Consider the following 18930-nt stretch of genomic DNA (forward strand, 5'->3'; position numbering starts at 1 on the left):
CTGGACATAGGCCTCCCCCAAAGATCTCCGCGACGATCGGTCCTGCGCTGCTCGCAGCCAATGCCTTCCAGCGATCTTGACCAGATCGTCGGTCTAAATAAAAAACAAAATTATATAATTATTGAATACTAACTTTTACCCGCTTTTGGTTCGCATGGTTTTTTTTAATAATAAGTATATATGTTCATTCTAATACGTCCAAGAACATGTGTACAAAATTTCATGATGACCAGTTCAGTAGTTTTTGCGTGAAAGCGTAACAAACATTCCTACTTTCACATTTATAATATTAGTAAGGGCTATACAAGTACTGACAACACTGCAGTTTTCTCGAAGTCCCTTTTCAAGAAGAATTCTAGGTCATTCCCAACTACTTATATTCATTAGATATTTTAAATTCGAACTCGGAACCTTGGAATTCACAGTGACGGTCACTAACCGCTGTGCCAAGTGGATTTGTAAATAAAAGTTTAATAGTTAACTCATCGAATTAACCATCCTGATCATCTGTATGAATGGTGGTCCTGCACAGGGCGTTTTTCCAGAAACTTTGCCACGCGTAACCACATTGTAGAATCACCTTCCAGCAATGGTATTTCCGAACCGATACGATATTGAAACAAAGAGTTCAAGAAAAGATCTTATTCCTTTTTAAAAGGCCGACAACGTACTTGCAATTCCCCTGGTGTTGCGGGTGCTCATGGGCGGTGGTAATCACTTACCATCAGGTGAGCCGCAAGCTCGGTTGTCGCCTATCGTATATAGAAAATATAACCTCATGTTATACTGTGGGAGCAATCGAATCCGCGGCTAAGCCGAATTTGAAAACTCTTGTAGTGTTGAATAGACCATTTATTGAGGAAGACTGTAATCTATATAATATCACGCTACGACCAATAGGAGCGTAGTAGGGGGGAAAAAGGATTGTTAGTAATGTGGACTGATTCCCCATTAACTAGCAATATACCATGTCAGGTTGACCTCCACGCGGTTCCCTCTGGAAACCATCATGATAAATTCCTGGTGAATTTCTCACGATGTGCTAACTGACCTGACCTCATGCTCATCTTATCATCCTCCACTGATGCCCCGCCAGCGTATACCGTTAGCGCAGGCGGGTGCACCATTACATTGTTAAATCCATAAAAAAAATAGGAGCGGAGTAATGGAAAATGCAGCCAAAAAGCTGAAAATATGAAGCGAAGTCGATTAGTAATATATGTTTAATAATAATAATCTCAGGACAATTCATACAGCGCCATCTAGATCCAAGTTAAGCTAGCTAAAGCTTGTGTTATGGGTACTAGACAACTGATACAAATATATAAATTTTTATCGTAAATACATACATATTATGCATAGAAAAGACCGATGCAAACAATCATAACATGAATATAAATGTTTGTGCCGTTCATGGAATCGAACCCGCGACTATCGGAAGTAAGGAGCTAATCCGCTAGCCCACCGAGGCCGTCACGTTTGTATTTCAGTTTGCGTATGTACGTCGTAGAGTCTACACGCGTCCGTGCTTTAGAAATTATCGTGAAGTTTTCGTGTTACGAACAGTGTTTATAAGTTTTGGTTATTGCAGTTACTCAGGTGAATATTATTCTTATACATTATTAGACTTACAAACTTGAAAATTGTAGACTATGTTATTCTGATGTATAAGCTATATTATGGTAAAATTTCATTAAAAATCATGCAGTATTTTTGCGTGTAAAAGTAACGAACATACATCCATACTCACAAACTTTCGCATTTGTTATAATAGCAAGATGTTTTTATAAAAAAAAATAGTGCTATTGCAGTAACCTGCTACTACGCCAGCATGGAATAAAAAAACAATACTGTTTTAAAATTTTAATTAGATAAAAGTATTTTAATTAGATAGCCTATCTTTGAAAAATTTACTCGGTCATTATTTATACGTAAAATTAAGAAAAATCACGGGATCTTAATGTTTTATATATTTTATTTCGGCAGTGTTTCAACCGCCATGATCATGGTTACACTCGACGATTCCGTGATTGATCCTAATTTTACGTATAACAGTTGGCTAATTTAGTCCTTTTAACATTAGCTATCTGCGAGTTCTTTTTAATTTTTTTGAATCTTTATCTGCGAGAATTTCAAATTAGTGATTTTCGATATATACATACAAAAATATATATTCTACTTACATGAAAAAACAATTTAAAATAAATTACCGACTGTTATTTTGACGGAACTACAAAATCAGTACAGCCATTTCAGAAATTAGCAAGAAGATTTTTTTTTCAATCTAGTTTTTTAAACAATTTTTTTTTTATCTGCGAGTATTTCAAAATAGTGTATTTTCAATAAATACATACAAAAATATATATTCTACTTACATGAAAAATCAATTTAATAAAAATTACTGACTGTTATTTTGATGGAACTACAAAATCAGTCAAAATCAGTACAGCCATTTCAGAAATTAGCAAGAAGTCGATTTTTGTTTTTAATTTTTTTGATGTACATACATACAACATATATTTTCAATATGCATTTAATGAAAGACTGCTGATATGATATTACAAACAATTTTATTTATTTGTAGATATAATATTTAGTCTATATTTTTAAATTATATTTTTTGAAAATTAATTTTTGAATATAACGATTTAGTTATTTATTATTACTATATTTACTGATCTGAACCTAATACTGATAAACATCTCAACATTGCCTGTTTTTTATATTCTTACATGTATATTCTGAAGCAGATATTATTTTAATAAAATTGTTTATATTTTATTAAATTTATTTAAATAATTGAAATATTTTAAAAATTTTATAACACACATACAGTACCAATCAAAAATTGTGTTTTTTTTATTATGTAATTTTTGTATATTTTTTTGCATGCTGTGTTCGCCTATAAATAGTTGTGCATTTTGATCATAACCCACTGCATGTAATTAAATATATTGTATGATCGTAGAATAGAATAGAATAGAATAGAAAATCATTTATTCAAATAAACTTAATTTAAGCACTTTTGAATAGTCATAACAATTTGTTTTTTATCTACCACTCGTTCGGAAAACTTTTCTCATCACAAGAAGATCGAGCAAGAAACTTGTGTGTTGCTCTTTTAAATAATCCTTGTAAGTTTACATTTACAAGTCGAAACGTGTGAATACAAACCACCAACAAGCACAAATTTTTGGGTCAAATATAAATATGCAATAAGATTAAATCAGTCGTAGTGATAAGACTACTACTACTACTACTAAGATAACAATTTTATTCTTTAATGCACAAAAAACTTATACAAAGGCGAGCTTAATGCCATATGGCATTCTCCACCAGCTAACCTTTAAGTATAAAGAAAGCGTTGTGGGGCAGTTATGTCAAAAACAAACACAAAGTTACTAATAAATATTATATAATATATATGAAATTCAAATAAATATATACAAACAATAATATATATAGTATACCTGATATTATAGGTGATCCTAAATAAATAAAGAAATAAATAATAATTAGAAATTATTTCACATATAGAATTAGTGATATAGTTAGTTAACCAAGGGCCCTGGGGCAAAAATGGGGCCTCACTCAGCAGTGGGGCCCTACATTACAGTTTTATTAAAAAGCACATATCGCTATCCGTCAAATTGACAACACTGCCAACCCACAGAAAGAAGTTAGGGAAATTCCGAAGGTATAACTTTCGAATTTCTCTCAACTGAGTTGCCATGATTAAAGTGAGGTTGCCAAACTGTCATATTTATTTTGAAAATGGGAGAAATTTTCAAAAGTTCTGTTCGATCGAGATTTTTTGGTAAGGGTTCGAGGGCCCCTGAGCTTGGGGTCTAGCGCCAAGCCCCTAAGTAGTTACGCCACTGTATAGAATGTGACTTTATCAACGAGTATTGCGCAATATACATATATTACTTTAAGGTAATTAAATGTTCTTTATTTTAAATGGATGCCACTAATTTTGATCTGAGGTCTGAAAGAAATTAGAAATGACTACAAAAACTGCAGCCAAGGCGGATACATCAAATAGAATATAAATTTATTTTTATATGATACTAACTACCCCGGCTTCATCCCCCCGGGGTGTACATGTATTTAAATATATATAACTCAAAGGTGACTGACATAGTGATCTATCAACGCACAGCCCAAACCACTGGACGGATCTGGCTGAAATTTGGCATGCAGGTAGATGATATGACGTAGGCATCCGCTAAGAAAGGATTTTGATAAATTCCACCCCTAAGGGGATAAATTTAAGCGAGCGAAGCCGCGGGCAAAAGCTAGTTATATATAAACCTTATTCTTCAGTCATTCCATCTATTGCTGAAAACATCATTAAAAAACGTTTCGTAGGAGGGAAAGGCAATGTAACATGTCAGGTTGACCTCCACGCGGTTCACCCTGGAAACCATCATGTTAAAATCCTAGTGAATTAGTCAAGATGTGCTAACTGACCTGACCTCATGCTCATCTTATCATCCTCCACTGGTGCCCCGCCAGCGTAAACCGTTAGTGCAGGCGGGTGCACCATTACATTATCATCCATACGAAAAAAAAAACAGCGGACCACCAGCAAAAGGGTGCACCATTTCTTTATCATCCATTAAAATAACCAGTTTATAGTAACGGTGGTTGGTTGGTTTCTAGAATGATTTCCAGAGACCGCGTGGAGGTCGACCTGACGACCTAACATTAGCTATAAGCTCACTATTTATACCATTTGGCGGCCTCGGTGGTCTAGCAGTTTAGCACACTTCCTTACTTCGCGGGTTCGATTCCTCGCACGGCGCAAACATTTGTATTCATGAGTATGATTGTTTGTGTCGGTCGGAGTATTTTCTATACATAATAAGTATGGAATTACGAAAAAAATCGTATTTATCAGGTATTTAGTACCCATAAGACAAGCTTTAGCTAGCTTAACTTGGGTCTAGATAGCGCTGTGAATTATCCAGAGATTATTATTATTCGGTCAGAGGACGATAGAGGACGCCCACTTGACCTCAGTTAACGTTTCCCAATTCTGATTATATCTCAGTAACTTGGAGATTTCTCTACCGGGGATGTCCCTTAACATCTCAACTCGACATAAGTCGCATTATGTAAATAAATGTTAATGTATTTTGTATTTTACTGCGTTGTTTTAGGGTTTATTATATCATCTATAAAGAAGAAATAGAAATAGAAATAGAAATAATCTTTATTCAAATAAACTCATTACAAGCACTTTTGAATAGTCATATTTTGATTCTACCACTCATTCGGAATGCAGATTCATCACAAGAAGAATGAGCAAGAAACTTGTGTGTTGCTCTTTTTAATAGATGTTTATAAAATTGGAGTGTCTGTTTGTAATATTGAAATAACCGTTTTTTACTACACCCATATGAATATAAATACATACACCAAAATACCATTTTTTACAATTTTTGTCTGTCTGTTTGTTCCGGCTATCTCTAAAATGGCTGGACCGATTTTGACGGGACTTTTTTTAGCAGGTAGCTGAACAGTAACTTAGGCTACGTTTATTTTAAGAAAATAAAGTTAAATTTCACGCGGACGAAGTCGCTGGAACAGCTAGTTTAAAATATAAAGTACATTAAAAGTGTGTTTATTTTGAACTAATGAGTCATTTTGTTAAAAATGGGATCACTTCCCAGAATGTTGGGCGGGCGGAGTTTTTTCTTTTGTCACAGTTTTAATTTGTTTGCCGTGTTTTTTTACAGCGCATTGGCAATAATCTATTTTTTAACTCAGAATATGGGTCACATTTTTTACTATGTGGAACTTAACCACACCAACAACAAGAAACAACAGTACTTTAATAATAATAGTTTTCAAAATTCAAAATATCTTTATTCATGTAGGTCAATAGACTATCTAGGTCTATTGACCTACATGAATAAAGATATTATATATCAAATCTACCATCAGTTCGGAATGATTTCGAGATGAGAGGAACTGACAAGAAACTCAGCTCGTAGACACAGCAAAAACACAGGTAGAAACGTGAGAGGTGTTTTTCCCAATTTAATGAGACATAGTAAAATAAATCCACTCTTTAAGTCACTAGAAAAAACTGTGGTAGGTAATGAGAAGAACTGACAAGAAACTCAGCTCGTATTCTTTTCAAATAAATGTTATACATGTTTACAATAATACAGATTCATTTTTAAATTCAAATTTGGGAGAATAGAGTGACCATCAGCATATGCTATTGCAAAAGTAAATAATCTAATCAGTGTTCGTATCCTGAACAGACCAGTCCCCATAAGCAGCACCCGTTCACGAGTATGACGAATATATCTTATATATAAAATTGTCGTATCACAATGTTAGTTACCATACTCCTCTGAAACGATTTAACCGATTTTTATGAAATTTTATATGCATATTCAGTAGGTATGAAAATCGGCTGCTGTCTATTTTTCATACCCCTAAGTGATAAGGGTAGTCCACACTCAAACACTATATTCTAATTATTGGACAAAAATAAATATTATAATTTTTTTATATAATGTGGCATTAAAAAATACATGCAACCCTCAATTTTTCCTTCACCCTTCTATCACCAATCTATATTTTTTAACAGCGATTTTATTTATGTAGCAAAACGATGTTTGTAAAGACCGCTAGTATATTATAAGTGTTTGTAATTTCGTATATCTCCGTCCGCGAAATTTTCATAAAAATGTGTACAAGGTTTTATTTCATATACAAATATATATTTAAGTATTTGTATTCAAATTCAAATTCAAAAATCATTTATTCGTGTAGGACATTATAGCCGCTTATGAACGTCAAGTTTTACATTATAATTTTATTTTTTCCCTACCGTCCACTTCGGTATATAGATCCAATTGAGAAGAACTGGTAAGAAACTCAATTGAATTACTTTTTTTTAAAAGGCAGTTTATTTACAATGTATATTTATATAGGTGTCTATGTCTAACATTAAATGAAAATCCCGTGCATGAACAACTATTGCCATGCACGCTCCTCATTCAAGTAATCGTTTAGTGAGTAATAGGCTTTGGTATGATGTATAGTACCTATAACTATCGTTGCCACACCTTCCGTATTTCCCGGGACGTCCTGTATTTTAGGCTTAGTTTAAAATGTCCCGGCGGGACTGACTCTGTCCCGTATTCGAATTGTGCTCCGTTTTTTATTATTAAATCGATCTATATGCGCTAGACAATTTCTCTTTTAATAATTTGTCCCGGATAAAAAATAAATTCCCGTATTTTTTTTGCCTATTTAAGTGCCTTACAGGCTGAAAACAAAATCTAGCAACTCTACCTATAACACAGGCTCTGTTTAGCTTGGGACTAGATGGCGCTGTGCGAATTGTCCAGGATGATAAAATAAAATTATAGATTGTCTCAGAAAGAACGTATCAGTATACGAGAATAAAAAAATAAAAAAAATATGTGGTTGTTTTGGACAGAACGTATCAATATGTACAATATGTTAGTTACGCACTATTATGAGTAACCACGGGTAGGTATAAATATTTTACTAGATTCATCCTTACAATTTTCCTTCTATACACCCCATTTATAAATGTACTAGTAAATAAACTGGAATTACCTATGATGTAATGCTATATAGTGTACTGTATATATTTGTATTATAATCATTTCACATCATTACCTCTTTTCATGACTACTGGCCGCTTACAACAACACAGACACGATCCACATTTCACCTATAAAATATTCTCACATCATGTGTCACTCGCCTTATACAGCGCTGTTCCATATATATATATATATATATATATATATATACTAGCTGTCCCGGCAAACGTTGTTTTGCCTTAAAATAAAAAAAAAATTAGGGGTGGACTACCCCTAACATTTAGGGGGATGAAAAATAGATGTTGGCCGATTCTCAGAGCTACTCAATACGCTCACAAAATTTCATGAGAATCGGTCAAGCCGTTTCGGAGGAGTATGGGAACGTATATAAGATTTTCTTTAAGATAATCTATTGTTAATATTATTCTTTTCAATACACCAATTATTAGTTGAGGGTCTATTTTATTTATATATTTTTTGTTACCGACCCCACAGCTATGTGTAGGATTACCAAGTATCTGTGTTCGATTTTTTTTAATAATTAAAATAGGTCTAAGGAATACAAAAGTGGAATAGGTTTCATTCATACAGCTTCATGTTTGTCTTCATCTATACATATAAATAAAATTGGAGTGTCTGTTTGTAATATTGAAATAACCGTTTTTTACTACATGCATATGAATATAAATTAACACACCAAACCAAAATAACATTTTTTTACAATATTTGTCTGTCTGACTGTTTGTCCCGGCTAACCTCAGAAACTGCACCGGGTTTGACGGGACTTTTTTGGCTGTAGCTGATGTAATAAGGAGTAACTTAGGCTACTTTTATTTTAGTAAAATAAATTCCACGCGGAGGAAGTCGCGAGTACAGCTAGTTGTATATAAAAATTACGTGTCACGTTGTTTGTGTAACGGGCCGTTCAAGTATTACGTAAGCACTATGCGGGGGGGGGGGGGGGGGGCTTTACTTTGGTTATTTTGGATGACATGGGGGGTGGGATTTAGTTATTTATTATTACTATATTTACTGATCTGAACCTAATACTGATAAACATCTCAACATTGCCTGTTTTTTATATTCTTACATGTATATTCTGAAGCAGATATTATTTTAATAAAATTGTTTATATTTTATTAAATTTATTTAAATAATTGAAATATTTTAAAAATTTTATAACACACATACAGTACCAATCAAAAATTGTGTTTTTTTTATTATGTAATTTTTGTATATTTTTTTGCATGCTGTGTTCGCCTATAAATAGTTGTGCATTTTGATCATAACCCACTGCATGTAATTAAATATATTGTATGATCGTAGAATAGAATAGAATAGAATAGAAAATCATTTATTCAAATAAACTTAATTTAAGCACTTTTGAATAGTCATAACAATTTGTTTTTTATCTACCACTCGTTCGGAAAGCTGTCTCATCACAAGAAGATCGAGCAAGAAACTTGTGTGTTGCTCTTTTAAATAATCCTTGTAAGTTTACATTTACAAGTCGAAACGTGTGAATACAAACCACCAACAAGCACAAATTTTTGGGTCAAATATAAATATGCAATAAGATTAAATCAGTCGTAGTGATAAGACTACTACTACTACTACTAAGATAACAATTTTATTCTTTAATGCACAAAAAACTTGTACAAAGGCGAGCTTAATGCCATATGGCATTCTCCACCAGCTAAGCTTTAGGTATACAGAAAGCGTTGTGGGGCAGTTATGTCAAAAAACAAACACAAAGTTACTAATAAATATTATATAATATATATGAAATGCAAATAAATATATACAAACAATAATATATATAGTATACCTGATATTATAGGTGATCCTAAATAAATAAAGAAATAAATAATAATTAGAAATTCTTTCACATATAGAATTAGTGATATAGTTAGCTAACCAAGGGCCCTGGGGCAAATCAAAAAATGGGGCCTCACTCAGCAGTGGGGCCCTACATTACAGTTTTATTAAAAAGCACATATCGCTATCCGTCAAATTGATAACACTGCCAACCCACAGAAAGAATTTAGGAAAATTCCGAAGGTATAACTTTCGAATTTCTCTCAACTGAGTTGCCATGATTAAAGTGAGGTTGCCAAACTGTCATATTTATTTTGAAAATGGGAGAAATTTTCAAAAGTTCTGTTCGATCGAGATTTTTTGGTAAGGGTTCGAGGGCCCCTGAGCTTGGGGTCTAGCGCCAAGCCCCTAAGTAGTTACGCCACTGTATAGAATGTGACTTTATCAACGAGTATTGCGCAATATATATTACTTTAAGGAATTTTCTTTATTTTAAATGGATGCCACTAATTTTGATCTGAGGTGAAAGAAATTAGAAATGACTACAAAAACTGCAGCCAAGGCGCATACATCAAATAGAATATAAATTTATTTTTATATGATACTAACTACCCCGGCTTCACCTCCCGGGGTGTACATGTACCTAAATATATATAACTCAATGGTGACTGACATAGTGATCTATCAACGCACAGCCCAAACCACTGGACGGATCGGGCTGAAATTTGGCATGCAGGTAGATGATATGACGTAGGCATCCGCTAAGAAAGGATTTTGATAAATTCCACCCCTAAGGGGATAAATTTAAGCGAGCGAAGCCGCGGGCAAAAGCTAGTTATATATAAACCTTATTCTTCAGTCATTCCATCTATTGCTGAAAACATCATTAAAAAACGTTTCGTAGGAGGGAAAGGCAATGTAACATGTCAGGTTGACTTCCACGCGGTTTACCCTGGAAACCATCATGTTAAAATCCTAGTGAATTAGTCAAGATGTGCTAACTGACCTGACCTCATGCTCATCTTATCATCCTCCACTGGTGTATCGCCAATGTAAACCGTTAGCGCAGGCGGGTGCACCAATACATTATTATCTATACGAAAAAAAAAAAACAGCGGACCACCAGCAAAAGGGTGCACCATTTCTTTATCATCCATTAAAATAACCAGTTTATAGTAACGGTGGTTGGTTGGTTTCTAGAATGATTTCCAGAGACCGCGTGGAGGTCGACCTGACGACCTAACATTCGCTATAAGCTCACTATTTATACCATTTGACGGCCTCGGTGGTCTAGCAGTTTAGCACACTTCCTTACTTCCGACGGTCGCGGGTTCGACTCCTCGCACGGCGCAAACATTTGTATTCATGAGTATGATTGTTTGTGTCGGCCTGGGTGTTTTCTATATGTAATATGTATGTAATTACGAAAAAAATCGTATTTATCAGGTATTTAGTACCCATAAGACAAGCTTTAGCTAGCTTAACTTGGGTCTAGATAGCGCTGTGAATTATCCAGAGATTATTATTATTCGGTCAGAGGACGATAGAGGACGCCCACTTGACCTCAGTTAACGTTTCCCAAATCTGATTTTAGCTCAGTGACTTGGAGATTTCTCTACCGGGGATGTCCCTAAACATCTCAACTCCGCATAAGTCGCATTATGTAAATAAATGTTAATGTATTTTGTATTTTACTGCGTTGTTTTAGGGTTTATTATATCATCTATAAAGAAGAAATAGAAATAGAAATAGAAATAATCTTTATTCAAATAAACTCATTACAAGCACTTTTGAATAGTCATATTTTGATTCTACCACTCATTCGGAATGCAGATTCATCACAAGAAGAATGAGCAAGAAACTTGTGTGTTGCTGTTTTTAATAGATGTTTATAAAATTGGAGTGTCTGTTTGTAATATTGAAATAACCGTTTTTTACTACACCCATATGAACATAAATACGGTACATACACCAAAATATATTTTTTTACAATTTTTGTCTGTCTGTTTGTTCCGGCTATCTCTAAAATGGCTGGACCGATTTTGACGGGACTTTTTTAGCAGGTAGCTGAAGAGTAACTTAGGCTACGTTTATTTTAAGAAAATAAAGTCAAATTTCACGCGGACGAAGTCGCGGGAAGAGCTAGTTTAAAATATAAAGTACATTAAAAGTGTGTTTATTTTGAACTAATGAGTCATTTTGTTAAAAATGGGATCACTTCCCAGAATGTTGGGCGGGCGGAGTTTTTTCTTTTGTCACAGTTTTAATTTGTTTGCGTGTTTTTTTACAGCGCATTGGCAATAATCTATTTTTTAACTCAGAATATGGGTCACATTTTTTACTATGTGGAACTTAACCACACCAACAACAAGAAACAACAGTACTTTAATAATAATAGTTTTCAAAATTCAAAATATCTTTATTCATGTAGGTCAATAGACTATCTAGGTCTATTGACCTACATGAATAAAGATATTATATGTCAAATCTACCGTCAGTTCGGAATGATTTCGAGATGAGAACAACTGACAAGAAACTCAGCTCGTAGACACAGCAAAAACACAGGTAGAAACGTGAGAGGTGTTTTTCCCAATTTAATGAGACATAGTAAAATAAATCCACTCTTTAAGTCACTAGAAAAAACTGTGGTAGGTAACGAGAAGAACTGACAAGAAACTCAGCTCGTATTCTTTTCAAATAAATGTTGTACATGTTTACAATAATACAGATTCATTTTTAAATTCAAATTTGTGAGAATAGAGTGATCACCAGCTTATGATATTGCAAAAGCAAATAGTCTAATCAGTATTCGCAACCCGAACAGACCAGTTCCCACATGAGCACCAGTTCACGAGTATGACGAATATATCTGATATATAAAATTGTCATAATGTTAGTTACCATGCTCCTCTCAAATGGCTTGATTGATTTTTATGAAATTTCATATGCATTATCAGTAGGTCAAAATCGGCTACTATCTATTTTTCATACCCCTAAGTGATAAGGGTAGTCCACACTCAAACACTATATTCTAATTATTGGACAAAAATATTTTTTTTTATTTTTTTATATAATGTGGCATTAAAAAATACATGCAACCCTCAATTTTTCCTTCACCCTCCTATCACCAATCTATATTTTTTAACAGCGATTTTATTTATATAGCAAAACGATGTTTGCGAAGTCCGCTAGTATATTATAAGTGTTTGAAATTTCGTGTATCTCCGTCCGCGAAACTTTTCATACAAAGGTGTACAAGGTTTTTTTCATATACAAATATATATTTAAGTATTTGTATTCAAATTCAAATTCAAAAATCATTTATTCGTATAGGACATTATAGCCGCTTATGAACATTAAGTTTTACATTATAATTTTATTTTTTTCCCTACCGTCCACTTCGGTATATAGATCAAATTGAGAACAACTGGTAAGAAACTCTATTGAATTACTTTTTTTTTAAAAGCCAGTTTATTTACAACGTATATTTATATAGGCGTCTATGTCTAACATTAAATGAAAATCCCGTGCATGAACAACTATTGCCATGCACGCTCCTCATTCAAGTAATCGTTTAGTGAGTAATAGGCTTTGGTATGATGTATAGTACCTATAACTATCGTTGCCACACCTTCCGTATTTCCCGGGACGTCCTGTATTTTAGGCTTAGTTTAAAATGTCCCGGCGGGACTGACTCTGTCCCGTATTCGAATTGTGCTCCGTTTTTTATTATTAAATCGATCTATCTACGCTAGACAATTTCTCTTTTAATAATTTGTCCCGGATAAAAAATAAATTTCCGTTTTTTTTGCCTATTTAAGTGCCTTACAGGCTGAAAACAAAATCTAGCAACTCTACCTATAACACAGGCTCTGTTTAGCTTGGGACTAGATGGCGCTGTGCGAATTGTCCAGGATGAAAAAATAAAATTATAGATTGTCTCAGAAAGAACGTATCAGTATACGAGGATAAAAAAATAAAAATAAATGTGGTTGTTTTGGAGAGAACGTATCAATATACGAACATACAAACTTCCTTAGTACGTACAATATGTTAGTTACGCACTATTATGAGTAACCACGGGTAGGTATAAATGTTTTACTAGATTCATCCTTACAATTTTCCTTCTATACACCCCATGTATAAATGTACTAGTAAATAAACTGGAATTACCTATGATGTAATGCTATATAGTGTACTGTATATATTTGTATTATAATCATTTCACATCATTACCTCTTTTCATGACTACTGGCCGCTTACAACAAGACAGACACGATCCACATTTCACCTATAAAATATTCTCACATCATGCGTCACTCGCCTTATACAGCGCTGTTCCATATATATATATATATACTAGCTGTCCCGGCAAACGTTGTTTTGCCTTAAAATAAAAAAAAAATTAGGGGTGGACTACCCCTAACATTTAGGGGGATGAAAAATAGATGTTGGCCGATTCTCAGACCTACTCAATACGCTCACAAAATTTCATGAGAATCGGTCAAGCCGTTTCGGAGGAGTATGGGAACGAAAACTGTGACACGAGAATTTTATATATAAGATTTTCTTTAAGATAATCTATTGTTAATATTATTCTTTTCAATACACCAATTATTAGTTGAGGGTCTATTTTATTTATATATTTATTGTTGGTGACCCCACATAGGTGACCCCGACGTGATTTGAACGTGATGACGGCACCGGGTTTGACGGGACTTTTTTGGCTGTAGCTGATGTAATAAGGAGTAAGTTAGGCTACTTTTATTTTAGTAAAATAAAGTTAAATTCCACGCGGACGAAGTAGCGGGTACAGCTAGTTGTATATAAAAATTACGTGTCACGTTGTTTGTGTAACGGGCCGTTCAAGTATTACGTAAGCACTATGCGGGGGGGGGGGGGGGAGGGCTTTACTTTGCTTATTTTGGATGACATGGGGGGTGGGGGAGTGTAGATGATGATTACGTCATCGGCAGTTATTTACTTTTTTACACGAATGGCAACCCTCACATGTTATTTGCTAAAAACAATACATTAATACATTTTTTAAGCTTTTTAATTTTAGGTTCTTAGTTGTGCAATTAGGTTATGTAAATACTAGTAATAAATATATTTGTATACATTAATTGAAAAATGTTTACGTAATCATGGGGTAATAGCTTTGCTTACTTTTGCTGACAAGGGGGATGGGGGTAAATAATTGTAACAAATCTGCTTACGTAATACTCGAATGGCCACTAAACTACTGATCCAATTGTAAATTTGATTTGCACATTGTTTGCAATATAATGATCCAACTTGAAAGATAGGATAGCTTACATCTCAATTTATAGTCGCAATAATATTTTATTCAAGAACCTTAGCCACAGCAACGCGTGGCCGGATCTGCTAGTTAACTATATGTACTGTTTGCGCGTTTTACTTTTCTAATTGTAACTGAAATATTTTTACATTTGTATTTACGAACCAATTTCTAATCATTAAAGTAACAAAAAATATTCGTTGTTCAAAATCTACCCTGTACCATTGTAAGCACAGATTATTATATTAGAGTCCGTTAGTTTCTTCCCGCGCGTTTCCTTCCCCTCCCTTACCTAGTACTGAACTGACCGTACGCCGGCCTTGACGCGCGCGCGCATTGTGTTGTGAATTAAAATAAATTAGAACTGTGTTAAACCTACTGTGAAACTGGAAAGCTAGCGAAGATACCTTCGAGACCCTGAAGCCCAAGAAATCCGCAGAACCATACAGGTACGTGACAGACGTTTCCACACATATTTTTCCCTATATATATACATAGTACTTTCCCTAACATTTTGGTAGCAGAGCGTATTTTCCCTAACATTCGTATCATATTAGTATATTTAAGTTTGTTATTGTCAATTATTATGTTTAGTTTGTTAGTTGTAGTTTAGAAATTAACTTAATATGCTATCGTCGTCGTTGATCTCATATTGTATTATTTTACTGATAAAGGTTATAACAGAATAGCAGAGAGGGTGGACTCACTGCCCTCGCTGAGTTATAGACCGTTTTGTCTCATTAATTAGTTTTTAAATTATATTATTGTATGGGCAATAGTTGTATTGTGTAAAAAGTGTCTGTATGAGAGAAATAAAGATTATTATTATTAGGATTCGAACCCGCGACCGTCACACAACAGAAGCAGTTGATAACCGCTACACTACAGAGGTAGTCAGCCTAAAAAAAAGCAAAAAGGCTTCTCCGGTGTTGCATTCAGAACCTCAATAAATAACCCCCGCTGAGGACAGCTCTCCCCCCTGTCTCTGGCAGGGTTCAACGACACCAGACCTGTTCTCTGGGACCATAAATCGTTAAGGGAACATCGAACAGACCTCCTATAATAGAATATTTACACAAATAAACTTAGCTTGTAATATTTTTGTCAACACTCGAGACCCTTCTATTAGTACCTCTCCTTATAACATAGATTTAAGTTCAGTGTAAAGTTGTCCACGTTACAATTCTGCGTCCACGTTATTACATTCTATTAACAACCACTGGACGGATCCGGCTGAAATTTGGCACGCAGGTAGATGTTATGACGTAGGCATCCGCTAAGAAAGGATTTTGATTAATTCTACCCCCAAAGGGATAAAATAGGGGATGAAAGTTTATATGAAACTTTGTCAATTTTAAACCGATCGGGCTGAGACTTTGCATGCATAAACCTACTATGACGTAGGCATCCTCTAAGAAAGGATTCTGATAAATTCCACCCCTAAGGGGATAAATTAACGCGAGCGAAGCCGCGGGCAAAAGCTAGTATTCATATATTTGTGTATGTTTATTCCTTCTTACAGTGTGACTTATTATTACTTATATAATCTTTACGTCTCCTATTTATTTATTTGTCTTTTCTCGTACACGTGTGTATGGCTGATCTAGTGACCAAATGATCCTATAACACTTTCTAGGTTTGCTGGAAAAATCTCTTTTTAGACATAAGCTCGCGCTTGTAAGTTTTGTTTTATTACTTGTCCTTTTTTTCCTGTGTGTGTACAATAAAGAATTCATACGTACAAAGTGGCGGGATCGTGTAGTATATATAATTTGCATGAGTATTATCAAAACCACGTGTATTGGGGGGAAGGGGATTATTAGCAATGGGAACTAGTAACTCCCATTGCTAGCAATGTACCATGTTAGGTCGACCTCCACGCGGTTCCCCCTGGAAACCATCGTGATCAATTCTAGGTGAATTTGTCACGATGGGCTAACTGACCTGACCTCATGCTTATCTTATCATCCTCCACTGGTGCCCGCCAGCGTAAACCGTTAGCGCAGGTGGGTGCACCACTCCATTATCATACACAAAAAAAAAAACCACGTGTATTAACAATTTAAAAGATTTACGTATCATTGAACTATTTTTAGTGTGGTCCACTCACTAACCGAGTACTGCGTAGTAGGAATGTCCATCGTATAAACACGAGAATGATGAATATCGGTATAAGGATGTACATTCTCATACAAGTTTGTACGAGATTTTGATCTTTGGAAACAAAATACGATGATTATTATGTTAGAGTTGATGATGACTATGTTAGAGTCAAATTAACATAACATTCGAGATTTTAACTATTTTTTGTGCGGTCCACTCGCTACCCGAGTAGCTACGTAGCAGATATGCAAACCGAGAATTTTCGATTAGAGGACATACATTCTCATGGAAACTATACTGATAAATTCCAGGTGAATTTCCCATGATAGGTTGATTGACCCGACCTCATATTTTCTTATCATCCTCCACTGGTGCCCCGACAGCGTATACCGTTAGCGCAGGCGGGTGCACTGTTCCATTACCAACTATATTTTTTTGCATTATGTTATCCAAAAATATGACATGTTTTTATTACCATCCATGTGGATATTAATACATGTAAGTTAATATTTTTTTTGTAATATTTTACTCTGATTCTGATGATTCTTTAATGGAATTTATGCTTATTATTCTTATTAAAAAAAATTACGAGAATAAGTGTTGTAAGGTTGGCAACCCTGTTGTGTAGTGCGTAGTAAATGAACACAACGTAAAGGTCACACAAAAAATTGTATAATGACAGATATCCGGTTTTTTAACTGCGTTAATCTTTTAGGATTCTGCGTCCATATCACTGAGACGGTTTTTTTTATACCACGATTAGCCGGAACAAAGAGTCAGACAAAAATTTAAAAAAAAATTGGTGTATGTTCCGTATTTATATTCATATGGATGTAGTAAAAAACGATTCTTTCAATATTACAAACAGACACTCCAATTTTATTTATATGTATAGATGTATAGTTTAAAGAAACAGAATCTCACAATGCGGGTAAATCTTTCGATGTTAAAACTCAACACGTTTATAATTAGTGCTTATAAATTATATATAGTATAGTAATAGTTTATATCATACAGTTTCTGATATAATTTATTTTTGTTACAGATTAAATTAACAGAAAACTATCGCCGTGGCAACACTACATCGAAATTGGCGCCATACTTAAAGAAAAAAAAAAGTCCGCAAGACTATAAATTGCATGTGATATTTAACTTATTTATTATAGACTTAAGGTTTGCATTTATTGACAATATATAGTCAATTAAAATATCTTCTGTCCTCGACAATAGATTGAAAAAAGCATAGACAAGGCTGCCGTAAAACGGCGCGAAAATTGCACAGACTATAAACTACTGTTATAGAGTAATAATAATTTAAATCGCTTATCGACAGAAGTTGAAGCATAGATTAAACAGCTGTGAAACGGCTGGGAAATACCACAGATTATAAATTACTATTGAAGAGTTATAATTAAACTGGACGAAAACTGTGAAATAATAGACAAAATGAGGAACAATATGAAACCATGTCAGCATGCGTCAAATGATACGGTCTACAAAGAAGTTGTTATCATTGGTGAGTATCATCAATTATTTATCATCATCATCATCAACAACAACAACATCAACAACAACAACATCAACAACAACAACATCATCATCAACAACAATATCATAATCAACAACAACATCGTCATCAACAACAAACAACAATAACAACATCATCATCATGTCTCTGTTTGTCTTCCATTGTCTGTTGCATCATCTACCCAATAGTTTACCACAAACCGATCCTGTGTCACCTGCTCCATCGACTTTATTTTTGAGGTCTTCGCTGCAGCTTGGATTCGATATAGCCCACATCTTGTTGTAACTGGCTAATCAGATATGTATTTTATATTCTAAATTTTTATTTGAATTTATAGTTCTTTTATATTACATTCTTGTTTTTGATAATTCAATTCATTCTTTTCTGTTCCTAATATGTCAGTCTATTATTAATATATTTTCTCTGTTTTTACCAAGTCTTTTTTTCTTATTACTACAACACATCTAAACGGGAAACAGCTGATTCTTCCTTTCTTTGGAAGAATAGAAGGTATGCAACGGTCTTCATGAACGATGTCACTAGTGACATCATTGCTATCTGTACATACTTGTAAATAA

At 34.2% G+C, this 18930-nt stretch overlaps 1 protein-coding gene across 2 annotated transcripts in view; it reads left to right on the plus strand.

Moving 5' to 3' along the window:
* The first annotated feature begins 1508 nt into the window (after window positions 1-1508).
* The window catches only part of LOC131849607 (oxidative stress-induced growth inhibitor 1-like), a 33811-nt gene continuing 16389 nt past the window's right edge, over window positions 1509-18930 (plus strand). Inside the window, exon 1 of one of the 2 annotated variants that reach the window (XM_059199714.1) lies at window positions 1509-1599. Coding sequence is in view for 1 of the 2 variants with exons in the window: in XM_059199713.1 (XP_059055696.1) it covers window positions 18271-18340 (70 nt within the window). In the remaining variant the exon portion in view is untranslated. Of the gene's footprint in view, window positions 1600-18134; window positions 18341-18930 lie in introns of those variants that run through there. The other variant, XM_059199713.1, reaches the window with a different exon arrangement.

Source organism: Achroia grisella, unplaced genomic scaffold (assembly GCF_030625045.1).
Source record: "Achroia grisella isolate CSIRO2021 unplaced genomic scaffold, CSIRO_AGI_Agris_v1 utg660, whole genome shotgun sequence".
Classification (NCBI taxonomy): Eukaryota; Metazoa; Arthropoda; class Insecta; order Lepidoptera; family Pyralidae; genus Achroia; species Achroia grisella.